At 52.9% G+C, this 25377-nt stretch overlaps 9 protein-coding genes across 9 annotated transcripts; 5 read left to right on the forward strand and 4 right to left on the reverse strand.

Moving 5' to 3' along the window:
- Nucleotides 1–1885: 1885 nt before the first annotated feature.
- Nucleotides 1886–3831, forward strand: LAESUDRAFT_722740 (actin-like protein ARPC3). The gene is made up of 7 exons (XM_040908267.1): nt 1886–2066; nt 2125–2210; nt 2278–2498; nt 2552–2734; nt 2789–2916; nt 2969–3723; nt 3776–3831. The coding sequence occupies exons 1-6, from the start codon at nt 1988–1990 to the stop codon at nt 3502–3504; spliced, it is 1233 nt and encodes a 410-aa protein (XP_040767496.1). The 5' UTR covers nt 1886–1987; the 3' UTR covers nt 3505–3723; nt 3776–3831.
- On the reverse strand, nt 3688–4052 carry LAESUDRAFT_627110 (DASH complex, subunit Dad3; the record flags this gene model as incomplete). The annotated part of the gene is made up of 3 exons (XM_040903348.1): nt 3688–3723; nt 3776–3874; nt 3954–4052. Coding segments are annotated over 3 exons (234 nt in total), but the record flags the coding sequence as incomplete, so codon positions are not given.
- A 1371-nt stretch (nt 4053–5423) lies between these two features.
- LAESUDRAFT_519847 (uncharacterized protein) lies at nt 5424–5857 on the forward strand. The gene is made up of 2 exons (XM_040902780.1): nt 5424–5779; nt 5832–5857. Exon 1 carries the CDS (start codon nt 5532–5534, stop codon nt 5766–5768), a length of 237 nt encoding a protein of 78 aa, XP_040767498.1. The 5' UTR covers nt 5424–5531; the 3' UTR covers nt 5769–5779; nt 5832–5857.
- A 1153-nt stretch (nt 5858–7010) lies between these two features.
- On the forward strand, nt 7011–8078 carry LAESUDRAFT_646490 (uncharacterized protein; the record flags this gene model as incomplete). Its single annotated transcript, XM_040903989.1, has 3 exons — nt 7011–7149; nt 7203–7351; nt 7401–8078. The coding sequence occupies 3 exons, from the start codon at nt 7011–7013 to the stop codon at nt 8076–8078; spliced, it is 966 nt and encodes a 321-aa protein (XP_040767499.1).
- Nucleotides 8079–9305: 1227 nt separating this feature from the next.
- On the reverse strand, nt 9306–11697 carry LAESUDRAFT_741972 (dynein regulator). Its single transcript, XM_040911169.1, has 8 exons — nt 11560–11697; nt 11352–11511; nt 11004–11304; nt 10506–10683; nt 10343–10439; nt 10160–10291; nt 10004–10108; nt 9306–9941 (listed from the first exon to the last, which is right to left on the reverse strand). The coding sequence occupies exons 1-8, from the start codon at nt 11592–11594 to the stop codon at nt 9642–9644; spliced, it is 1308 nt and encodes a 435-aa protein (XP_040767500.1). The 5' UTR covers nt 11595–11697; the 3' UTR covers nt 9306–9641.
- Nucleotides 11698–13433: 1736 nt separating this feature from the next.
- On the forward strand, nt 13434–14810 carry LAESUDRAFT_519911 (kinase-like protein). Its single transcript, XM_040902781.1, has 4 exons — nt 13434–13597; nt 13660–14208; nt 14264–14521; nt 14579–14810. The coding sequence occupies exons 1-4, from the start codon at nt 13556–13558 to the stop codon at nt 14720–14722; spliced, it is 993 nt and encodes a 330-aa protein (XP_040767501.1). The 5' UTR covers nt 13434–13555; the 3' UTR covers nt 14723–14810.
- A 1312-nt stretch (nt 14811–16122) lies between these two features.
- On the forward strand, nt 16123–19592 carry LAESUDRAFT_756682 (OPT oligopeptide transporter; the record flags this gene model as incomplete). Its single annotated transcript, XM_040912192.1, has 22 exons — nt 16123–16332; nt 16390–16711; nt 16773–16792; nt 16855–16969; nt 17027–17143; nt 17208–17491; nt 17545–17625; nt 17677–17838; nt 17893–17980; nt 18037–18192; nt 18246–18398; nt 18457–18483; nt 18534–18572; nt 18636–18660; nt 18717–18751; nt 18802–18920; nt 18978–19034; nt 19087–19127; nt 19178–19252; nt 19318–19378; nt 19439–19493; nt 19549–19592. The coding sequence occupies 22 exons, from the start codon at nt 16123–16125 to the stop codon at nt 19590–19592; spliced, it is 2286 nt and encodes a 761-aa protein (XP_040767502.1).
- LAESUDRAFT_810723 (uncharacterized protein) lies at nt 19553–21797 on the reverse strand. The gene is made up of 6 exons (XM_040914247.1): nt 21648–21797; nt 21531–21595; nt 21189–21474; nt 20849–21131; nt 20243–20781; nt 19553–20166 (listed from the first exon to the last, which is right to left on the reverse strand). The coding sequence occupies exons 1-6, from the start codon at nt 21701–21703 to the stop codon at nt 19899–19901; spliced, it is 1497 nt and encodes a 498-aa protein (XP_040767503.1). The 5' UTR covers nt 21704–21797; the 3' UTR covers nt 19553–19898.
- A 692-nt stretch (nt 21798–22489) lies between these two features.
- LAESUDRAFT_756684 (YTH-domain-containing protein) lies at nt 22490–25355 on the reverse strand (the record flags this gene model as incomplete). Its single annotated transcript, XM_040912193.1, has 8 exons — nt 22490–22876; nt 22926–23064; nt 23124–23242; nt 23306–23342; nt 23401–23564; nt 23622–24812; nt 24864–25000; nt 25076–25355. The coding sequence occupies 8 exons, from the start codon at nt 25353–25355 to the stop codon at nt 22490–22492; spliced, it is 2454 nt and encodes an 817-aa protein (XP_040767504.1).
- Nucleotides 25356–25377: the final 22 nt, after the last annotated feature.

Genomic DNA, 25377 nt, shown 5'->3' on the forward strand with positions numbered 1-25377 from the left:
TGGCATCAATATTCCCAAGGTGTATACATAGCATTAGTGTAGTTCCTTCAACGATCTTCCTGCTGTACCTGATCGTTGTGTAGCCGCATGGTTCAAAGGTTTCCTTGCCTCCCAGAGACAACTTAGTCAAAAATGCCGTTGCTGTTGTCTTCGAATCTCCTGCACCACAAGCATCGCCGTTTCGCACCGCACTGTGACTCAGACATTTACGATGGGCCGTGACTGAGTAATACGTAGGATACACGAGGCCCGTAGCAACCAAGTCTAGACTACCAGTGTCATGTAAAGAACCGAGTAGCTACTTCGTGCATGGACCGATCGGTGGCAAAAGAAGTCCGACCTGGAACAAGATCCACTTTTTCACCACTGTTGATGAACCGCAACGAGGACAGGAAGTGGCCCTTGCGGCCGGTGACAGGATCCTGTGCGTCGTCATCGACCATCTACCGCAGGATCCACCATCAAAGGCAGACATTGCCCTCGACGCCACTCACAGGACCTGTTCTCGACGCGTCCTCGATTCCCCCAGGCTGTGCGCCGAGATAAAAGCGTCTTACGACATACATCTTTCTTAGACTCCGCAACGTCTTTCCGTCGCTACTAGAGAAGGGCGAACATCCTCCGAACGGCATCTGTCCATGGTCTCCCGCCCGAGCATATCTGACCCGCGATACCATTTTGCATGACAGCTTGCGCGCTCTTGTGTTTCAAAAACTCGATTACTAGCGGGACGACGCATTCAACATCTGTTGCAGGTGCGAAGAACAGATGATAGTCGGAGGGTGCTGCGGATGGCTCGGGAAGGGCAGATCCATGCACCAATGAATGGATTTCATGCGGATATCAATCAAGGTAGGGAGATGCATCGCGAGCTTGCTGTGTCGTAGCGGTGAAATTACAGCACCCCGGATGATATGGATGCTGCTCGGTGTCGGCAGCTCCCATAATAAACGCTATGCATTCCTGATGAGGGTGATCCTATACATACGCAACGTGAGCACTTGCGACGAGAACACTAAAGATGACGTCGCTTACGAAGGATGATCTTCTCTATAGACACCTAACAGTGTTCTATTCTGATTGCTCCGAAACGCCTGAGACTTTGCCTGCATCGCAGGGGCGTTTTTCAGGTATCAGATGGCATCCATAGAGCAAAGTTCATCGAGTTGGCATCAATTTCCTTGACAGCTACAATGAACAATTCCATAGGCGTGGCAAGCTGACCATGCGGCGGGATGACACGGTGACCCCGGCACATTCCGCAATCTTTATTATGGCCAAGACACAGAAATAAGATGACGACTTGAGCATTGCAACGATGACTCCGAGTCGAATCACCCCACATGCTATAAGGGCACATAGCGCTCTGTTGGACTTCAAGCGCACAGTACATGTGCGACATGGCACTTATGGTTGAGGAGCAGTCCGGACAGCACAATGGTCGAAACCCTATATCATCGGAGGCTGAGCAGAGCGCGAATAAAAAGATGGTCCGAATTGCCCAGTAAAACGAGACTGAAGCAACCACATTCTTTGAGATTATACGGCGATAAGCACAGCGCGTTGTACTTCTTAAAGAGCGATCTTGACCCACGTACGGAGGAGACTACCCATGGACGCGAAAGAGTTGGGAACTTGAATCTCTAGATACTCGGAGCATCGCATGCGTATCCCAACAACCGTGGGAGAACTATCAGTGAACAACATTTAGCGGCCATATGGGATCGGATAGCAGGCAGAAAAGACACGCTGGTTACGCTTCGAGTGAAAGGTCGACGAGCAGTATGCGAATCGAAGCCAATGGGAAGCGTATCCGCGATCCAGATCGAATCAGTTCGTGTCGGATCGAATCAGAAAGCCCTCGTCACTGCTGCGGGCACTGCGCCCGACGTATACACTGACATCCAAGTACTCACCGCGCCTTTGCCGTTTTCCAGAAACCGCTCAGCCTTCTGCAGTAGTAGACTGCTAGTCCTCTGCATATATTATGGCTCCGCCCGAAATTCACTCCCTCGCGCAGACTCAGACCGCCATTACCTGCCATTCGTTCAATGCTGACCGCTCCGGTGCGCACACGGGATGCATTATGAGACGCGGGCCCCTATTGACGAAAACTGATCGCAGAGGTGGCGGTGAGCCTGAGCTCAAACGATGTGCAGATCTTTGCTCGCCAAGGACAGGAGTGGAAGCAGACTGAGACGTTGTCTGAGGTACGTTGTCTGCCATTGACTCTGCTACCGCAGAGAGTCTGACAGACCTACGCAATCTACCGAACAGCATGACAAGATCATCACCTCTATTGACTGGGCCCCGAACTCGAATCGTATCGTCACCGCCTCGCAGGATAGGAATGCCTACGTCTGGCAGCTGAGCCCCGACCCGCAGACAGGTCGGACGATCTGGAAGCCCACGCTTGTGCTGCTGCGAATCAATCGCGCTGCCACGTACGTCAGATGGAGCCCGAATGAGGACAAGTTTGCAGTCGCGAGCGGCGCTCGGTAAGCACACTGCAACCAGCAAAGGCTTGCTGCACGTCTTGACATTCTCAAAGTGCAATCGCCATCTGTTCCTTCGACCCCGAGGGCGACTGGTGGGTATCCAGGCTGTTGAAGAAGCCGATCAGGTCCACCGTGCTTTCTGTTGATTGGCACCCCAATAACGTGCTTCTCGCTGCTGGGAGTGCGGACATGAAGGCGCGCGTCTTCTCCGCATATATCAAAGATGTGGACAAAAAGTGTGTTCAGCCAATCCCGTATAGGCATGACCTATCTTACTAACGAGACTGAAGGCCCGCGCCGTCTGTCTGGGGAGAGAAACTTCCATTCAACACGATCTGCGGAGAATACACCAGCCCCGCAGGTGGTTGGGTCCATGCAGTCGGGTTTTCACCCTCTGGAGATGTTCTCGCCTTTGCAAGTGCGCAGCCATGACATATAAGATCGATATGTGCTGATAGTCCTTTACTCAGGCCACGACAGCTCTATCAGCATCGTTTACCCTGGAGGGCCTGCGATGTACACGATCAAGCTCTCCAGTCTGCCTTTATTGACCCTCACTTGGACGACTGAGAACGCGCTCGTTGCTGCCGGACATGACTGCCAGCCTCTCGTCTTCTCCGGCAGCGAAGGCGGTTGGGAGCTCATCGGGAGCCTTGATGATCCGCACGCGAACAAGAGCTCTGGAGGAGCGCGCTCTGGCTTCGGCGGGGCGTCTCCCATGGGACGGCTCAACAGCGCTGCCTTCAACGCCTTCCGCAACGCCGACTCGCGCGGTATTTCTAACGTGCCGGGCTCACCGACTGCCTCGTCGTCGGCTGAGTCCGAACTGTTCACGGTGCATCAGAACACTATCACTAGTGTGCGGCCGTACGAAGGCGCGCCGGGTAACATCACGAAGGTCAGCACTTCTGGAGCGGATGGGAGGCTTGTGGTGTGGGATGTGAACCAGATTACCCCTATTGGGACGATTGGTATCACCGGGCGTATGGCTGGCATGCGTATCTAGGAGAATGTGGATACGTGCTGTGCACAACTGTCAGCAAATCATAACGTGTACTATAGTATACAATACATTTCTGTCACCCTCGCCATTACCAGGATGATAGTGGTCAAGACTTCGCCGATATCACCCTTTTGTGATATCAGCAGTAGCTTCAGCAAGCTCAGCAGATCTTTCGCTGTCGACGGGTTGCTCGTTGATAACTGCCCAAACCGATGCTTTGAACTAGTCTCCGTGTCAAAGCACGGCGGCTGAAACAGATGTCAGAACTACGTACCAACGTCAAAACCAGGCCCATCTTGACCTCCAACGCCCTCAATCGTTCCAATAGAGTCTCATTAGGAGCCTCGCTTAATCTTCGCGTCTCCGCTATGAGCTTGGACACACGGACATGGGACACGGGCGGGTATGCTTCAGCACCAACCGGAAAATACGCGTCTGTGGCAACTACGCACCTCTTTAATGTTTTGCGACAGCTTCGCATACTGCCACAGCACCTCTGCTTCGGTCGCTGAGAGGTTGGGGTGGCCGTCGTATGGGTTCGCGTCGAATATACCAGCGCCAGATGGCGTGGTCGTCATGATGGGACGCGCAAGATGCCAGAATGTAGCGTCGCGCGGTGCAGCGCCACAATCGTGTAGCGCTCGTTTCTTAGTTCACGACATCGACCATACGGCTGCCCGTCAACGTTTCGACGTTCGACCGTGTCTTCCTGAGTGACCGTTGGAGAGTTGGAGGCCTTGACTAACAGCCTTTGGTGAGCTGCACTTCCATGGCGGTTTCATTGCCTCTCCATCGTTCTACCCTATGTTCAGGCAGACTGGAATGCATAACTTGTGGGATAACCGGCTGGATGCTCTTCCAGCCCTTTCGGGGCGCGGACGGACCTCTGAAAGAACATCTCCAGACGTCAAACTAAAACGGCGCATAGTATGCAGAAGTCACTTCATTTCGCGCAATATTAGCCGAAACAATTCGCATAAGTGTCAAGGCTGTGATAGTCGGACGCTGTACGAAGCCCGGCCATATGCGGAATGCTCCAGAGGGTTCAGCAGAAAGTGTCTTTGACTGTTCCGCCTTCCTCAGGCTTCTGAACTTCCTGCATTTCGAGTGGAGGCTGACGCCACAATTTCGCAGATGTCCGCAGGGATTTCGAATGATACCGTTCCACACATTCGTTCATCCACACGGCACACGGCGCCGCTAGTGGACCCGTGGCGGCCGCGACGTCGAGGACCGGAAAACTTACTCGAAACCTACCGCTGATTTGGCTCCGTTGGGGAAGACCCTAAGATGGATCTGATTATTAACCATAGCTCATGTTCCGAGCGCCGATGATCTTGAATGCCAGGTGCGCCATGCGGGTCACGTCAGTCTGGCAGGAAGGCACTGCGTACTACGCTAGCGCAGCAACGTTCATGTTTCACCTACACGCCACACCATGACCCGTAATCCGCAAGATAGCCCGTTAACGGCTCTGTACTAGCGCAGCAAAGACTCCCAAATTAATCAAACGAGAACATCGTTGGCTTTCTCGTATTTAATAATTTATTATCCGTGGAAGAAATTGCCCGTCGGCGATCTTGTCGTTGTTGCCTCTAAAGGCACGCTTCGCGTCGCCCCGCCTGTTTGTCTCGACTCTCGAGCCGGTATCAATTTACACACTGACCCCTCGGCCTCTAGGTCGGCCATGACAAGTCGGTGCCTGGCTCGACCGACGGGCTGTGTAACAAGTCTTCTTGAACGTGCTCATGCGGCAGATGTTGCGCAACCGCAGGGCAAACTCGTCGAAATCGCGCCCACTTTTCGCCGCGCATCCTCTGCTCTCTCTATGCGCCTTCGATAGCCGCCACAGCCGCACCATGTGGTGCACTTGTTAGAGTTTCCGCACAATAGCCGTCCATTCTTCACGTCGGTTATCTGGCTGCATTTGAAGGCCTGGCTGCACCCTCAGCATCGTCACTCAAGATCCTTCTGCGGTGATTGAAAAGGCTAGCCAGATAGTCAGCGACTTTTGCCTCTCGAGCCTTCTGATGGGACTCCGTTCGTGCTCCTGGATGCGATACTGTCGGCGAAGGCCTGGACTGCGGCGCTATATTCATCAGTGGGAAGCGACCTGTACCCACAGACGTCCACACATCAGATCTTTACGTCTTCTTGCAGCACACGGCCGTGCTCTCGGCAACAGCCTGACATCTCTCATCTGCATCATTTTCAAAGTGACATATCATCCCGGCGCATCACTTCCATTTTCTTGCTATTGGGAATAGATGCTACTGCGGTGAGTGGGAACATTCTCTCAGGTGCCGTAAATGTCTTTTGAGTAACGGCAGACAGCATGCCAAGATATAAATGTTTCCGACGCTCCAATTCGGGCGGCCATCCTCGTGATGAACTACACGAGACATGATGGTCGAGGTCGCATCATGTCACCGACTCTATCAGGATATTGAAGCATGCGTATCCAACTGAACTCATCCGTCTTGCGTTGCGTACGTTTTCGACAAGCTCTGAATGATGGTACGTGGGATGGTTTTGCGGCTATCATTTCGCCGGTATCGTAGGAAATGAAAAAAAAATCTATGTACGTCTGCCATGATGTACCTAGCATGTGCAGCCAAAATTTTCCCAGAGTTCACGTCGTAACGCTTCTTCAGTGACTGCCTTAAAAGTCATGGCTTCCGGCAAACTGAAGAACTCAAAGTCTAAAAAGAAATGAAATTTGCCGTCGGCGCGGAATTGTAAATTGGAGCATCGGCAATGCAATCACATTCCAGATGCATCGTGACGTTGGGCAACGATCAGCCGAAGCCGTGCACGATGAGGGCAGGAGGCGGTTGAAGGTTGAGCGCAGTGACGAGGTAGGCAAGGGCAGGCGTGGGGGGAGTGTGGCGATAGGATGTCAGGAGATCAGGCTGATCATGTTGCGCGATCTGTTTGAGTGTAAGGAAGCACGCCCTGGACACGAGGATCTCAGACGGAGGGACAAGACAATAAGCACGGGCGGCAACGCTATGGAGACAATCCCCTTTCTGCGGGCGCCTTGCGTCTCCCGCGCTCGAGTACCAGCCATTTGTGTTCCCTCGTCGCCTTGTCGCCGGTCGCCCTGTATTTGGCACTGACAAGCTGTCCGCGTACTGCCATGTCACTTTTCTTATATACCGCAGTTTTCAGTGTCAGCGCATCACCCCCCACTTTCATCTCGGTAGTTTTCCGACTTTTTGCAACGCCCGCCTCGCAGACAATTAACAGCTTTAGACGGCCTGACGTCCGGAACGAGGCTGCTAAATCAGGGGCACAGCATTGCGCCGAACCCAATGCGCATGAGTCTCCCCGGGAACAATTGGCAAATGTCTCAGGTAGACAATAGCCTTCAACCTGATGCTATAAGCTCGGCCATCCCCCTCCGTTCCCAGAGCTCGCGATACGCTGAGCCGCCGTTCACGTCACAGTGCCCCCGCGTCAGCACTGGGACCCTTTCCATCTCTTCTAAACGAGCGCCCCGACGGACAATGCATGGTTTCGCCTTCGTCCCTCGTCCCTTCCCTCCTCCGTCCCTGGCCGATGTTCCCCTTGAGTACGTTATTGATCAGCTACGACGCTTCGCTCCTCACTATTGGAGCAAGCCAGAGACGTCCGACTGTACCATTGGTATGTGATGGCGCTCATGCGCATAAAGGAGCTCTCATCTCATTACATCCTAGTCGTTCCTCTCGGTACAGGCTCTTCAGTTGGAGCGTCTCCGAATGTAGAGTCCACAACGATGTCGCCGCCTAGCGATGGCGCTTTCCTAAGCTTCGGTCAACAAGCGGAGGAATCGCCCCTTCGTCCAGCACCCTGCATGGTCATGCAGGTAAGCACACCTCCTATTCAATATTCTTCGCACTGACGCGAGTTTATAGCTTCATATGGACTATCTATGCGCACACTCCACTCTACTTCGCGGCCTACTCAGCGGAGCTTCGCCCTTCGACCTCCTCGCTAGCTCCTCGCATTCGTTCGCGAGCGCACAGGTGCCGATGAGCGGAAACGCTCTGCCCTGTCCCAGCATACTGCCTTCTCCACCGACCCGCCCATCGATCTATCTCCCCATTCCGGACCCGGCTTCCTTCCGCATGCTCGTTCATTACATCTACTTCGGCTCCACGGAATTCATCGAAGACGCCCTTGACGAGGGCAAACTCAGCTGGGAAGGTCTCGCGCGCAATGCCGAGTACCTCGGGATGGGTTCGGAAATTAAGGTCTTCCTCGGGCATTGGTACACCCGATGGATGCGCGGTCGTGCTCCGGGCGGTTACGACTCGGACAGCGAGAACGAACACGAGGCGGAGGACGGTTCCGGAGACGAGCTGGAGATGCCTATGCAGGATATATCTGCGGCGACGTCTCCGACCGTCTTTGACCCGGACGAGATGTACTACAGGGCGGATGACGAGGATGAAGATTTCAAGAAGGTCCACGAAGCGCCTCGCGGTCGGCAGAGGACCACTCGTCGTTTGGGACATGCCACTTCCGATCCTGGCCTGAGCAGCTCTTGCCAGCAGGTGCTGAAGAGGGCTCCGCGCGGACGCAGTAAATAAGCGTTTGCACGTTCGAGCCAACCGTTACCGAGTCGTCTATGATGCGGCCCCTAACGATCTCCGAAATGACATTCACATTCACCCTTCGTCGTCCCATTTGTTTCGTCCGCGGTCAAATAATAATATTTTACGTCATTGCTGCTCTCAGGCACGCTGACTTCCCTTCGTAGGTGCCATCTTTCTTTGGAGCCTTTCACGGCAAAATGTACTCATTTCGCACATCCAGGCACCTTCCCTGTTGTTGTTAATCATTGCTATACGGCTCGAATGAAGGCCTACGCGCACGAACCTGATCACGACAGACCCTCCTTTGTACCTACGGCCTCCGCCTCTTCCTGTCATTCAGCGCATCGCCACTTTAATGCTAACCGTAATATCGAGTATCGAGACGCGGCCCAGGCTCCCGGGTTGTTCTAAACGCTGGGATGCGCTTGTAATGCGGGAGTTCAAATCGCGTGGCGAGTAGTACCGTACGCTATAAGATAGCAACTGTAGGCAATATTAGTTGTAGGTGTGTCAGCAGTTGAAACGTCGCTCTTTTTGATTTCGATGTACTACCAGTAGTTTATTCAAGCTGACCGTAGACTCGTGTCGTGTCATGTTGTGTTCAGACTACTGCCGGCGTCAATGCATCGACCGTTCGTTCTTCAAGTTGATGGGACCTGAAGGAACCTTTAGTACCCTCGTCCCCCCAAGCTCGTTCTTCTAGCGTGAAGATTCAGGAGACCCTGACCAGCGTCAAGTTAGGAGAGATCGATCATGGATGTATAGCGCACGAGATCGTTTCGAATAACAGAGTCGGAGAGGGGTTAACCATACGCGCGCAGCGTCGCGGCGATTGAACAACGCGTGTTTGCCGTGGTCTCCGCCATTTACTGTCATATAGTCAAACATCTCCGGAATGACCAAAGGTGTTTCAGCGACATTGCGAAAGCGAGGGAATGGAATCACGTAATCCAAGAAGCATTCCTGTAGTCCGTGTTGGGCAGATTGTGTCAGCTCAGAGAGTTATATGAGACTTCTGAGCATCCTTTGATGGAAGCATCTCTCCTCGACCGATTGGAATACGCATTCTTGAGAGTGGTATAGCGGGGATTTCAGCCCTTGGCACTTTGACACCGAGCAGATTATTGGCAGATCGCTAGTCACGAGGGCAACGTCCTTCACCGTCAGAATAGACACCACACAACAGTACAATGAATTATATATCATCCTGGGTATGCGTGCAGACCTAAAGTCAAAGTAGGGTAACAAACATGCTTGAGCAGGTAAGAGCGTGCGGAACATCAGTAGCGGATGCAGGAGAATGCGACGGAGGAGCCATTATGCGAGGAGCGACAAGTGACACATGTACAACGCTGCATCGACGTTTTGGTCCCATCAACGTTCTGACACCGAATCGCAGAAGAATACAGGTCCACTCACCGGAGCAGAACGTACTGAAGGAACCACAACCCATTACCTTATATCTAGTGTTAAGCCACATACACAGAACATAAAAAGGTCCCAGCCGTTCCGCACTCTCATCCGCATCCACATCCACATGAACACGAGGAGACAGTGCTATGGGAGCCATATCTTGATCGTCTTGTCAACGCTCCCTGACGCCACTACGTTTACGAACTTGTGCTCTTCTGCGGCTTTGTCGTCCGTAGCAGTGCCATTGGGCTTTGCGGCTTCATCTGGGCCCGACATCCGCCCCCATGCGAGGCAGGTCACGAAGTGCCCGTGCGCCTGCACGGTCTTGATACATCTCCCGGTCGTGAGTTCCCATACGCGTATTGTGTAGTCGTCAGAGGCGGAGAGGAGGAACTTGCCGGTGGGATGAAACACGAGTGCGCGCACCCAATTGTCGTGGCCGGCCTGTGACAACGCGATGTTATTGAGTATGGAAAGTGCTCATCATCGACAACGATGTGTCTTACCAGACTACGGATCATTTGGCCACTTATCGTGTCCCAAATCTTGATAGTCTTATCTCTCGAGCCGGTGGCAATATATGCTCCAGGCCGCTTGCTCCGGTCATTATCCTACCTCAACAATGTCAGCCTTATGCGAAGTATAAACGGGTTGCCATCTACCGGGAGGCCTCCCAATTCTCGTATCGCGGCATACGACGAGACCGGGGCAAATGCGACTACTTCCAGTGTATGCTCGTGACCTCTCAACTCCATCTTCGTCTCTCCCGTTAGGGGATCACTGATGCGAGCGGTCTAAAGACAGACGTGAACTCTGTCTCCCAAGCAATGCTATGAAAAACGAACCTGGTCGTTCGAACAGCTCGCGACTAATCGTCCATCATCGGATGGTGCCACGCATCGGACCCAATCAGTGTGGCCAACGATAGTGCGCACCAGATGCCTACAATAACATAGAGACATAGTGAGAATGAGGAGCTTGTAGTCGATCAACGCGCAAAAGACGGACGTGGACGCAACATCAAATATCCTTATTGTCCGATCTCGGCTCGCACTGACAATTTGTTGGTCGCCGGGCATAAACCGGACAGATGATACAGTGTGTTCGTGGCTTGTGAGTGTCTTTGTGTTCCTCCAGTCATTCTGTGGATCCCAAATCTTGATGGTGAGATCGGAAGAGCATGTCACTGCATAGATGTCAGTACAAATGCAGTATTTCTGTCGCAACTTTAACCATCATAGAATATTCAAGCTGGCCACATTTCATGTTTCATGAATGCCATGCTCGTGATCAACAATTTCACGCCAGTACGAGCAGTGGGTGCCCGCCGGTACTGTTAGGTAGACGATTGCTCATGAACGTCTAGCATCGTACCAAGCAATGAGCAACGGGTACAGCAACGCGCCACCCACAAGGCCTTCAGCAGCAAGCATTTGCTATGCGCGCAGCGGGTCTCGTGGCATCTCATGGAGCAACAATGTGCACAACAATGATCCTGACACTTACCCAGCAGGTTGCCTTTACTGTCAAAATCAAGGTCATTAACCGCTCGTGTGTGGCCCTTCAACGTTCGCTCAAACTCTCCAGTCTCCCAATCCCATATCTTCACTGTCGAATCATCACTAGCGGAGGCAATTAAATTGAAAGCTGGATGGAAGGCCACTTTGAGGATTTGGCCACGGTGTCCTGTCAGAACATATGCGGCAGGTGCTCTCGGCACCCAGTCTGTTTGCATCTGCGCCCGTTTAGCGGGAGATAGGGAAAGCTCCTCCTGCAAAGTTGCATTCCGATTCTCCAGGTCCATGATCTTTTGCTTGTAAGCGCATATACCCTGCCACAGAACGAACGGTGCACCTTCTTTTGGAGGCGTATCACGCTCGTCCACTTCTTCTCCAGCAGCCCCGCATATTTCGCCTTGGGATCAGGATCATAGTCTATTCCTGCGTCCGCCTTTAATGAATTGAACGCGTCGGTGAAGTTGTTCGCGTGCAAGTATTCGAGAATGGCCTTATGACTACAAGCAATTAGAAACGGATGCCACTCCAGAGTGGCTGGGTCTCACAGCTCATCCTTCTGGCGCTCCGAGAGCGAGGACATGGCGGGCACAAGAATGTCTGCCTAGAAGCGGATGAATCCGTCTGTAACGAGAAGCGAGAGATGGGAAGTCGTCAAGAGGTCGTCGGAATAAAGAACGAGATGAGCGAAACGCGACCACGCGCGGACGGAGACGCGCTGCACAATGGCACGCGGACAGCGCTCAATTTGGAAATCGGATTGATGAAGAGTAGGACCCTGGAAACCGATCAGGTTTTCGACACCAGCACCAGCACCTCAGATTGAGCCCCTTTGGATACAAACTGTAGTATGCAATATGGATTCTCCTCATTCAAAAGGCATTCTGAACAAAAGCGTTGATTCCATTGAATCCATCTGTGCGACATTCTGAACTTTAAAGAAGTGAGCACGTGGCAAACGCTAAAATCGGTGGATATGCATCCTATATCACCCAGTAAAAGGGGTTTTTTTGGCCAGAAAGTCGGTGGAAGTACAGCTGAAAACATGTAAACGTGACATCCTGGAAAATGAGAGCTGCGAAGGAACTTCATATATTATGCTTGCCATATATTTGTCATTGGCCCTGCAATGCAACTGCGACGAAGCTCTACGTAATTTCTTGAAAGCTTAACCCGGATAGACCCATTTTAAGAACGATAAGATTTAAAATACAGCATTTTCCAGGGCCCAAGGCCAATGGGGGACTTCCGGGGTCCTCGGAGAGCAAATGACAATGCAATGAGTGTTGCGACACAACTCCTCCTGCTTTCCGTCATGCATTCATGTTCGCACTCTCTCTGTCAACGACTTTGTTTTCGACTTGCATTTTTTTCACGGCCATGGCCCGGGCACTCGCGACCGAACCTGATGGATGCAAATGCGGACCCTCCATGCCAAACAAAGTGGCCAGAATGGAAATACGAAGCGGGCCACTGGTGACACGCACAGGCCACTGGCCTTTCGGTGGTTAAATACCATCGTATTGCTCATTCCTGCAGTATCACAATGCCCCCAGACCGCCGTAAGCCCATGTCGCGTTTCCGATCCGGCCTTGTTGGTGGCGGTCGTGTGTCAGTTGCTCCTGCTCCAGATGCGCCTTCGAGCTTCCGTCCATTCAGCCCTGTTCCTCCGCAAGCCATTAATGACCCTCCTGCTTCTGGTTCTCATCCGACGACCCTTGCAAATCAGTCGAGACCTAGAAAACGATTCGTACGGAAACGCAACAAGTCTGTTCCGAGCCCGTCCAATGGCAACTCCGCTGCTGCCTCTGCTCCTGCGCCTGCGCCTGCGCCATCTGACCCATATGGGCGACGATACCCGACGACCTCTGACCAGCTGTCGCGGTCTGAACTATATGCTCAACTTGCGCTCGACGAGACTATCCCGTCGCCATCCAACAGAAGCAGACGTCCGTTCGAAAAACCCACTCCCGGCTCTTCGCGTCTCATCATAGACTCCTTGCTCGCTGACGCAAACGCTTCTTCGACGACCGCCGCTCTGAAGTCAACAGCGTCTGCATTGAAATCGGTGCAATCGATTCTTGCATCGACATCATTCACCCTATCAGCATCCCAGAGGCCGTTTAAATTGCCTGATCAGATTCGGCAAACATTCGAGGGCCCCGAAATAAAGCACGGAAGCAGTCAGACCAGCGGCCCAAAGCGTGATGGGACTGATACTGCACGCCCAGAAGTTGCTGCGGCGAGTGCGGGACCGTCTGTACTAGCTGCAAAACTGTCTGGTATATCAGTGAAGTCATCTGGGCTAGCTGCAGGATTACTCGGGGCAACTCTAGGAACAGCGGGCTCAGATGGGGATTCGGATAAGATCCGCAAACCTCCTCTCACTCGTGATGACCTCGAGATTGTGCGCCGGCTCGGTTAGTCATATTTTGCCTGGAGCCAGTGATACGTCCTGTTCATCGCGTCAAATGTTCAGGTGCCGGAGGCTTTGGGCAGGTCAACCTCGTGCAAGTGAAGTCGAACCCGGAAACGCAGTTCGCGATGAAATCAGTTCAGAAGGCATTCCACAGGGAGCTGGAGCGCGTATGTACATCCATCTAATCAATTCCGGACTGTTGAGAGAGCCGACATTTGGTGGGTTTCAGAACTGGTTTAAGGTGCAGGGCCCGTACGTTAAGGAAGAGAAGAATAAGGAACGGCGCATCCTGTCCAAACTGCCGTGGAATCCGTTCATCTGTGGCCTCGTAGATGCGTTCCACGACCAACAGAACTTGTATTTGCTCCTCGAACTCGCGCCTTGCAACTCGCTGTACGAGTACCTGTACGAGCACGGGCCGCTTCCGGCCGACCGCGTGCGGTTTTACTTCGCGAACCTGGTGCTGGCCCTTGAGTTCATTCACTCGCACGGCATCGTCCATCGCGATGTCAAGCCGGGCAATATCCTCATGGGCGCGGACGGATACCTGTGCCTGACGGATTTCGGATGCGCGTTGGAGCAGGAGCTCGATTACGAGTGGGAACGTGTCGGCACTGCTGATTATGTCGCGCCCGAGATACGGCCTGAAGAGCTCGTATTCAGACCTCGAGGGAGCAGGAACCTTGATGCGAGGTCGCTGCCGCCACCCGAGGCGCGCCACATGATCGACTGGTGGGCGGCAGCGATCACGCTGTACGAGATGGCCACGTTCAAGCGGGTACGTTTCCTTGTGTAATGGTGTGATGCGCGTTATTCATTATGTGCTCGCCCAGCCCTTCCACGGCGAAGACGGGCACCAGATCTACAAAAACATCAAGCGGCAGGTTATCCCGTGGCCAGAGGATCGCGAGATTGACCCAGACCTGAAGGACCTCGTGATGAAGATGCTTATCGACGATCCGCTCAAGAGGTACGGTTGTTTTGTGGCGAAGGAGCCTGGAGAGGAAGTGGGGATGAACGACGAGGTGCGCATTCATCCGTTCATGTGGGGAAAGGTCAGCTGGAAGCGTATAACGGAGAGAAGAGAATTGGTTTGTGCTATCCGTCGTACTTATCCGTCATGGACTCCTGATTGACGTCGTACTTAGGCGCCGGACGTTCCGAAGCCGGAACCTGACATGACGCAACAATGGCAGCAACAGGGCATGCCCATGCCGTGGCACGTACCAGGGTTCGACCTGGCTGCGGTGGCCACCGAGCGCGCTTGGGACAACCGGTTCGAACATCGATGAAGGTCATGCCGTAAGATGGAAGGTGCTCATGTTGTCGATCTACTGTCTTACAATTAACAGGTCTTCATCTTTCTGTCTCTTTGGCATCTACATTGCATCTGATCTGTGTCAAATTTTGATCTGCGTTAACGATACAAATTGCTCGTGGCTCTGCTTTAGCATCTCTTTTGTAGATATTAAGATCGATTAATATTCTCCGTATCTTGTTCCTTTGTACAGAAGTGGCTGGTCTCGTCGTTTTGATGGACCGGTTTTGCTGATGTAATCTGATGTCTTTGATTTGATGATTTCAATGCCTCCGGGCAGACAATTGTCAGCGCGGGACTGATGGCGGTGAGTCTTCGTTGTATATTATGTCCACTCAGGACTCACGTGAATGATAATGTCGTCGGGATGTTTGTAGCACCATGCTGGCCGGAACTCTAGTGAGCACTTAGGTGATCTTCGGGTGGCTCGCTCGATCCCTTGTGATAGAGTACTCTCTCGCCAAATCTCACATGATCCTGCAGCTTCAGTCAACGTCCGCGAGATGATGCTGCCTTGATGGGACTGTTCGCTCTAGTATACATACCGTGAAGCTAACAGAGCGCGCTGTGCCAGATTCGCTTGTAAGTGGCGGTGTTGGTCATCATGCATCGTGGAGCCAAATTACGTTTAGATACTCCGTGTAGGTCGGCCACCGTTCTAGATAGGGTACTCGGGGCCGCCGTGTGAAGACGGTTTCCATAGACCCGACGAAGGTTCAGTACCACGAACACTCCGAGTCTAATCAGAGTGCCGGTGAGCGTTTTGTAACGGCTATATGTGCTATCTAGTATGACTTTTATGAGTTTTTCGTGCGGCAGAATGATGGCTACTACTCACGACAAGATCCGCGACTGCCGATTTGGCATAGCTGGTGAAGCGATTCATTCTCTGATCACATTAATGAGCTTCCAGAGCGTTAATGCCAGAGACTCTATGGCAATTTGATGCTGTCATTTGATTTCCTTCGTGCGATTTTCGGCATCACGGGGTCATGAGCATCGAGATAGCTGCGGGCGGTCATACGGTGATTATCGAACTAATCTCTAAACGTTCTGACCCGACGACCACCGTTTCATTGTCTGAGGTGAGTATTCATTTCGAGCGCCAGCTTATCTCCAACTGCCGTCAGTCCTCTCCCTAGCGCTTTCCGCAGGCTTCCATCAGTGATTGTGGCAGGTAGGAGAGCAAGCAAACTACTTCCCTGAACATCGCGTATCTGTCAGACTGAGCTTGGGCGCTGTGGGACCGCATGGACAACGGAGTAACATGATGCGTCGTTAGCGACTGTCTTTGTTCGACCCATTGTATGAAGCGATAAAAGGCGTCTGCCGACCTGTCGTTGCCTAGGGTTCCGCTTCCCCCGTTCGCCCGCGATGGCCGACTCAGCTACGCCCCACGAGTACGATAGCGAGAAGGACTCCACCAAGTGCTATGCGGAGAAGACACCTAGTACATCCGAGGAGAGTCCAGGCGTAGGTGATCTCGAGGTGAAGGAGGTGGAAGCACTAGAGGAACGTTTGGAAAATGACGAGGCAAGTGACAACGAGTATCGTGTCGGGGAAGCATATGAGGTCGCGATTAAGGTGAGCTGTTGGTCATCAGCAGATGCAGAGTGCATATATCAAGTGCCGCATCTTCAGGTGCTGTCGACTCGTGACGATCCCGAATTACAAGCCGTTACTTTTCGCACCGCCGTCCTCGGTCTCGGATTCTCCGCGTTTGGCGCTGTCCTCGCTCAAATATATTACTTCAAGCCGCAGACCATACTGGTTTCCCAGCTGTTCTTGCTTGTGCTTTCCTATTGGTTCGGGAACCTGATGCATATGTTCCTGCCGTCTCGAGGCATTTTCGCATGGCTCAATCCTGGTCCATTCAACATCAAGGAACATGTCGCGATCATCATCATGTCTTCCACTGCTGCAAATTCTGCCGTAGCGATCCAAGTCATCTCGGTGCAGGACCGTAAGTGATGGAAATCTCGCGGGAGCTCACAATTTGACCTCACCGGAGAAACGTTTATTAGTGTACTACAATAAGAAGATGGTGAGTGGCACCAGCCATGCATATTATTCTCTGAAAGGCATACAATATTTGCTTTTAAACAGAATGCCGGGTTAGCGATCTTCACTCTGGTCGGGTCGCAATTGCTTGGCTACGGATACGCTGGTTTGCTCCAGGATGTACTCGTCAAACCCACCAAGTGCTTCTGGCCAATCAACAGTGAGCTATTTTCCCGTGCACGTCATGCTGCTCATGGTGATGACCTCGGTTCCGTAGTTCCCATTGCCAATCTCTTCCAAGCCTTGCATTACGACCGGCAAATGACTTCTAAACGTGTGCGCCTGTTCTGGACCATCTTCACCGTGATGTTCTGCTGGGAAATTATCCCGCAGTGTATGCACTGTCCTTTACTTCAGTTGTAGCACCGTGACTGACCCGAATGGTGCATCTGCTGTAGGGGTCTTCCCGGTACTAACTGGGGTGTCTATATTCTGTCTGGCCGACAATCAAAGCACTGTCGTGCGGAATGTCTTCGGTGGTGCTAGCAACAACGAAGGGATGGGCTTGTTAGCGTGGTGCTTTGACTGGAATCTCATTTCCAGCCAGTGCCTCTACAACCCCTTGTGGTTGCAAGTCAATCAAGACATTGGCATTGTCCTCAGCTACGTTCTTATGGCCGCTGTATACTACGCCAATATATGGAAAGCAAAGCAGTTCCCTTTCCTCAGTCAAGCCATCTTCGTAAGCCATGATTATTTGTACGACAATGGAGCCTTCATAAACCTAATGAGCAGGCTGAGAATGGATCGCAATATGATCAAACGGCTCTGCTCACAAACGGCAAGTTCAATGCTACGAAGTATGCCGAGCTTGGTGTAGGCACAATACTTTCTTTATCGCCGCAAGGTCACTCAATTCAGTTACAGCCCGCCTATTTCTCAGCAACGAACGCCCTCTACCTGATCACTACAAACCTGTCAATGGGCGCTATCGTCACTCACGTGTTCCTGTTCCACTGGAACGACCTGAAGCCCGTGTTCCAGGTTCTCAATCCTTGGAACAAGAGCCAATACTTGGTACATGATGTGGTGAGTAGCACTGTATGACAATCACGTTACGGCAGTGAGCTAACAATAAAATAGCATTATGAGAAATTGAAGGTCTACAAGCAGATTCCTCGCTGGTGGTACATTGTCGTGCTGCTAGTTGCATATGCTATCGCGCAAGCCAGTCAGTTACCCTCTCTTTGCAATTGTTTCCGCCTATAACTGTTTGTACTCTTTTAGCCGATTATACTGCACATTCTGGCATGCCGTGGTGGACGTTAACGGTGATCATTATTATGTCATTTATATTTTGTTCTCTGTACGGGCTTCTGGCGGCGACAATCGGGTTCTATGAGTTCACGTCGTCCGGAACTGGATTCTTCCAGATGATTACAGGTGAGCCGGCAACATAGCATGCGGAAGTGGCCTCGTAGTCATCAAGGACACAGCCTACATCATCCCTGGAGATCCTGTCGCAAACATGTATGGCGCACTTTATGGACAGCACTCTATGGTGCAAGCTATTGCCTTGCTGCAAGATCTCAAACTTGGCCAATATGTGAAGCTGGCACCTCGGGTCACATTTTGCATGCAGCTGATAGGTATGGTTTCGTTCTCACACACCGTCTCGCTGCTTGATCGCGAACCCTTACGTTGCAGGAACCGTCGTCGGCGCCATCTTGAACTGTAAGTCCTCGAATAATCGGCAAAGAGGTGTGATACATTAAGCACCGCAGATGTGATGATGTTGACAATCATTCAGAATGACAGAGCCGGTACGTGCATAGTTTCCTCTTCTAAAAGCTGCCATGTCTACTGAGAAACGTATTCGCCAACAGCGCTGCTAAGCATTTCAGGCACGCGGTGCGATTCCTCGTATCCAATCTATTAGGAGCATTGCTTGATGACGCACGCACTAGGTTGTGGTCTGGACAGAATGCACAACAATATAATTGTCAGTCACGTCTTCGTCACGTATTACTCTGCTTGACATGGTGCTATCAGCGAATGCAATTGCCTGGGGAGCTCTTGGCCTACAAATGTTTGGACCTCACGCGACCTATCGGATGGTCCCTATCTCTTTGGCGATCGGCGCGGCGCTTCCCATACCGTTCTATATCGCAGTGAGCACAGCTTCTGGACATTGCTTCCGCATAATGAACCTCACCCCCGGTTGAAAGCACCGCATATGGCCTAAGGCTGGTTTCCAGAACTTCAACACCTCGGTGATCATGCAGGTTAGTCATGATAAGTACCGTTTATGACTGTCGGCACTGATGTCTTTGCTAGTACTCATGCTACATGAGTGTTGGTATCAACACGTCCATCAAGTGAGTAGCGGTTTCGCATCAGTCGGTTGTCGCCTGACGTGGGAGTCTAGTGCAAGTATGGTCCTCGGCGTGCTGTCCCAGTGGTGGGTACGTACGCGCTACCCCCGTTGGTTCACCAAGTACAAGTATGTGTCTGCGGAACATGGTTTAACTCGCGATGTAGCTCACCGTGCGTCAATTCCCATCACAGCTACATTGTCGCTGCGGGCCTAGATGGAGGCACTCAGGTCATTAGCTTTATCCTGAACTTCGTGAGTAGTGACGGCTGAGGAGAAGCGGACCTGCGGGCTGAACACCATCGTTCTCTTTAGGCCGTCTTCGGTGCTTCTGGAATGGCGCACAATTTCCCATTCTGGTGGGGTAATGGTAGGTGATATACCATATGAAAACGCATGCATGCAGATTGATGGTCGTTCGTTAGATACGAACCTATCCGCGGACCGTTGCACTCCCGCATCAAATTGAAGACTGCTGCACATGCCACATGCGGTCCTGGTACGCACCTATTCATATGAAATAATGGTTCGGATGATCTTTCGCTCAGATGGTATGCCAATCCTGTGCTACGATACACGCGATGTAAGCAATAGTTACGATGATATCATGATCTATTCCGAATAATAGTCTTAGACAACACAAAATTCGTTATGATTCTTCCGCATCCCTTCCAACGTTTCGCCGTCTGAATTTTCTGAGCAAGTAAGATACCATCGGATTTCCGTTTAGTGTTGCTGTCTCTCAAGACGTTGAACCTGAAATGGAACTGAGAACCTAGTAGCCATCATCATCCGAGTCCCAGTCATCCGGCCAATCCATTTGACCTCGACTCGTCGAGGCCGCCGCAATGGAGGCACCCGAGACTGCGCCACCAGCCGGCGTAAACATATCATTCGGGTCAAGCTCCTCATCTGAGTCGGCATTCGGATTCGGCGTATCAAGACGCTCAGAAGCCGCAGGAGCATCTGAGGGCCACCGCACTGCGCGCTGCTCGTCTATTGTGAGGCCGCGTGCCATGGAGTGCCACATCGCGCCCAGGAGCCTGAAGGCACAGAGTTACCCCATCAGCTTCGCCTTCAATGGCATTGAACGGTGACAGAAAGCATAATTAGTCCCACCTGCTGTCATTGCCGGCACACCATTCGTTCTCCTGGAAGAGCGCTTGGCTGTGTGCGCCAGCATCGTCCAACTGCACGTTCAGCTCTTTTGCGGTGTGCAGCACCGTGTCCGCGTCAAAGGGGATCATCCCGATCCTTCGCACGGTCATGTACAGTCTGCGCACGTCGACGAGGAAGACCTCAGGGCGGGCAGAGCGTCGTTCTGGTGATCGTGGCCGGGGGCGGTCATCAGTGCCTGGACGGGGCGAACGAGAGCGCGAAGACCCCCTTCGGGGTGTCCTGTACCAGTCTCGCGAAGAGTATGTACTTGACGATCGGGAGGGGTAACTCGTATCATAGAGGAAGTCGTGCAGGTCGGACTTCCACTCCGAGGTGTCTAATCCTATAACATTGAGGGCTTTCCGCAATTTGGCCTCGTCATAGACGAGTAGCAGGGTATTTCTGCTGGCAGAATCACTGGGCGGTGTGGAAAATAGCCGTTGTAGTCGCTCGAGGACCGAATCTGCACTTTCGACTTGTGTCGTCCCAAACGCGAAATTCTAGCGTTGTAAATCATTGTAAGCTAGCCATTTTGAACAGCGGCTGATCAATAGAAGAATCACGAACTGCTCTAACTGTTCTGAACCCATTCCCAAGAAACCTGTTCTCTTCGACACGTATATCTGAGCTCGACTGCGCGGTAAAGCTACTGCCATCATGGGGGAATATATATTCCGTCAATCCCACGTCCAGAATCTTGTCACGCTCTTCAAACATGCGGGTGTCCTTCTTCCACATGTTCGCTGTGAGCGCGATTATGCGAAAGTTGACGTTCTGGAGTCCCGGCTTGAGAGACAGTTCCGCCATGTGTTCTCTTTTATATTCTTTGCGGAGTATACCGCAGAGGACGCTGCGAACCAGCGATCAGCAATGTGGAACCGAAAAAGGTATCTCATAATCAACGAACCGTTGATGCTCAAACGATGCTCGATGCCTGCCGGAATCAGTGAGATACTTGTTAGTTGTATACGCAGTGTTTGCCTTGCTCCGGTCTCGAGGTTCCGTATCACTCTTTGCCTTCCTCTTTGACGCATACGTATCTAGCTTCATATTCAATCCTACTTCCGTTTGAAAATCGATGAAAGAGAGCGACTGGAAGACCGCCGCCGGGCGGTCCGCTCGTGGGCGACACATCCGCGCTCCTGGACGGCTGCTAGGAACCAGCACATAAGACGCCCCATTTGGCAAAATACCTATTTCATAAGGATGTCAGTAGAGAATACTCCGGGTTGTTTGCCCCTTGTACGACCTAGCACAAGTCTTATGACATCGCCACTGGCTGGTTGTCCTTGCTTCAGGCGATCGTCCCAGGTCCTTATTGGACACTTCGTCAGCCTGCGGTAGAATACGAATAGGCATGGCTCACTTAATGTCCCATATGTGGCCCCCGAGCTGGTGGTAGGTGTTCGATGTGCTCTGCATTGCATGCGGGTGCAAGGCAGTGTGTGGCCACAGTCAACGTGCAGTAGTCACTCGTGGGCAGACGAGACAGTTCCTTCAACCACCGCGGGTTGCGATAACGTGCAGCGACAGCGACAGATGGCATCAGTCCGCGAACATGCCGATTCACGGTCACGTGTGCGCGTTTCTCAAGAGACTCGCCTGCTGGTTTTCACGTCCGCTCGCAAAGTAGGTGCTTCCTGCGGCGCGACGGAATAAAAATGCCATACATATTGTTTGAGAGAGCTACGACATCTAGAGATCACTGCCTACGCGCGAAAACTACAATGCGTGAGCGAGTACGTTAGTACGGGGATTGCAGGACAAATACATGCGAACACTTGATTATCCATGTCCGTGGTACCGTCCCGTTATACGTGCATTCTGTATCAATCAAACGAGAAGAAGAAAGAAAAAGAAGACAGAAGGACATAGCAGAAGAAGTCGTAAATAGAAAGCTGCGAGTCGCACAGCGCACCAGTGCATTAAGCGAAACATAGGCTGCGAACGAAGAGATCGAGCACTGGTGCCAGATGTTGGTGGTGATACACAGAACGGAAACGAAGCGCGCAGACTACAGCAGATAAGGTTGACACATAATACTGGGAGCAAGAGCGAGAATAGAAGCAGACTTATACAGACTTCCTGTTTGTTTCTTTGTTCGTGATCGTATGTGGTCGGGATGAGGTCTATATCCAAACAGAGGAGTAAATCGTCTCCGCGACGTCGCGTTCATTCGAATTCGTCTTCGTGGCGTCCGCGCAGAGCTCAAAACCCAGGCATCCCGCCCAAGCCCATGAAGTTCTGGCCGCCCACGACCGGCATCGGTCCCGGACTCGGATGGCGCATGACGCTCTGCATCGTATGGGGGTTCGCAAACGGCGTGCCCATGCTGTTCATGTTCATCTGCATCTGCATCAGCGGATTCATTCCCATCATATTCATGTTCATCTGCGGCATTCCCATGTGCTGCGCAGCGTACGCGAGCGCGGTGGGGTTTGACATCGCGAACGGGTGCTGGCCCGTATTGTTCGGCGAGAGTTGCCCAGGCGACTGCATGCCCATTGGGGACTGCGTCGGAGAGCCAGGGCCTTGGGAAAGGCCTTGGGCCTGAGCCTGAACTTGAGCGGCCTGGATCTTTTGCATAGCTTGCAGCTATGGCAACGTCAGAGACAATTGTGGCGTGCATCAAATAGGGGCACACCTCATAGAAGGCAAAGTCCTGCAAAAGCGAGGTACGTGCCGGATGCGTGTGGAAAATACGCAGCATCTCCTGCCCAGCATCCGGGAGAAGCTCCTGCGTGTCACGGGAGTTGGTCACAGGCTTGCGTTCTTGCGTGTTGCTGCGCGTTGATACGAGTGAGTAACGACACGGGCAATTCTCATAAATTAGGGCACATACTTCAGTCGAATGTGCCTGAGATTGGCATTCGGAATATCGCGCACGTAGATCCACCTGACCTTGAACACGCCCTTCCACTTGTCGGATGCCCACACGGTGCTGCTGCGAGTGTAGTCCACCTATGGGCGACTACTGTTTAGTTTTTTTTTTACTTCAGACGAAACGGTAAACAAGTCACTTACCGGCGTCAACATCTCCGCCATTCCACAGAAGTGCCCACTGGTCACCAACCGGCCAGTCAGTACGGAACCCATAAACGATGTCTGCGTTCACCTACCTCGCATTGACGCTGAAGAACAGGTAGATCGGGCCCCTGCCGGCTGTCTCCTTGAACGCCTTGTCAAGCCTCTTGTTGCCCGGGTCCGTCGAACTCCAGATCTCATACTTGAGCGACTTGTGCACATCGTCTTCCGTGTACGACTTGATGACAAAGTAGCGTGCCTGCAGCATCGCGCGTGAGCCCAGGAGTTTCCGCAGTCACGTCAGAGAAAGACGCACAAAGAGTGGCCTCGTGTCAAACTCCACGGGGTTGTACCCCTTCGTAGCAATCAATGTCGGCACATCCATCGGGGACGCGATGAAGTTGTCCATCGAACCCGCCTGCGAGTTGCTCAACGACTGAGCCCTGCTATGCGTCTGGTTGCCAATCGCGCCGGGTGAGGTCATACCCAACCTCGGTGGCTGCGCTTGATTCAGGTACTGCGCCGGGATCGAGGGTACGCCCGGGATATCCCCACTGTTGCCATTTTTGCCCTGGTAGAGGTTGTGCAAATTCGGATTGGATGCCCGCCCGCCAAGGATGCGTTCCTTCTGGTCCCACGTCGTCGTGCCTGAGGCCGTGAACGCTCGCTCGCGCCCGGTGGTCTGCTGTTGCTGTTGCTGCTGCTGCTCGTCGCGCTCGCCGCTACGGGATTGGCCGGTCTGTGCAGCCGGAGCCAGCCCGTGCCCAATAGGTGGGACGTACGCAGACGCACTCTGCACCGAGCCCTGGGCAGAGCGAGCATCCAGGTCCGTGACGAGCTGTAACTTGCGCGCAGACCCTCCATTGCCACCCGATCCGGATCGCATACCCGGAGCCTGGAATGGCGGGGGATGTGAAGGGTTGAAACGCGGAGGGTGCACGGACTGCCCTTGCTGGAAGCCCGAGCCGCCATATTGCTGGCTAACCTCCAGCGTGGACAGAGCACGCGTGACATCGTCAATGCCCGCATTGTTACCAAACTGCGCATTCGCAGTGCCGCCTCCAATCTGGCTGCGCCAGTCATTGCCCGGCGTGCTCCACGGCGACGATCGACCCATCGGGCTTCCTGGATACTGACCTTGGCTCTGCTGTACAGGCACACCGAAATATGAATCCTCCTCGGCATGCGTACTATCGTTTTCATATTCTTCATCGGCGTTGGTGGGACTGGGGCTCTGGGCGCCTGAATATGCTCCACCCTTGGCTTGGGCCTTGACCGGACCTGCCTGAATCGTGCCAGCACGTTTGAGGCCTGAGCTGAGGTGCCGCATACTAGCCGCGGCAGTGGGATAGTTCAAGCTCTGATGCCTACGAATGCCGGCCGACCCAGACGGAGGCGGAGACGGGCCGTGAGCGATCCCACTGGCAAAGTGGGGAGAAAGTGGAGACGTCGCAGAGGACGATGAGTCTGCGACGTGATGACCCTGATCAGAACCAGCAAGGCCGTGCTACAGAGATGTAAAAAAATGTATTAATGGATTACCGTCTATTACACATACCTCTTCCTCATCTCGGAGATCTCGCATGTCTCTCTCCCATTCTTCTTCTTCGCCATCGTGCCCAGCGATGGCGGACAGGCTGTTGAGAGTCCTCGGGGTGTGCGAGCCAGGCTGGCGACCGGGCTGTCCCCCAAATGCTAGCGAGACGGAAGCAAATTATGGTGGTCAATCTCCGGCTCGCACGATACGCCGGCACGCGCGCATTGACTCACCTCTATGATACTTCGTCGGGAGAGACGCCTGCCTATGGAGGGACGACTTCTCACCCACTGCTCCGATGCCGCCTACCCAGTCGGGGTCAACCGTCTCGTCGTCGGCCCAGATTTGCTCGGTCTGCGGGTCCTCGAGCTCCGAGATAGCAATTTTCGACGTGGGTCTTGCGGAACGAGAGGAAGCAGAGATGGTGTGGTGGCGACGGACACCGCCACCAGAGGTGTTGGCAGACGGAAGGACAGGAGGAGGAGATGTTGGGTGGCCCGTCTGCGACGACATGATGGGGGTGCAGAACGTGGGC

The sequence above is a fragment of the Laetiporus sulphureus genome (assembly GCF_001632365.1).
Source record: "Laetiporus sulphureus 93-53 unplaced genomic scaffold LAESUscaffold_7, whole genome shotgun sequence".
In the NCBI taxonomy this organism is placed as follows: domain Eukaryota; kingdom Fungi; phylum Basidiomycota; class Agaricomycetes; order Polyporales; family Laetiporaceae; genus Laetiporus; species Laetiporus sulphureus.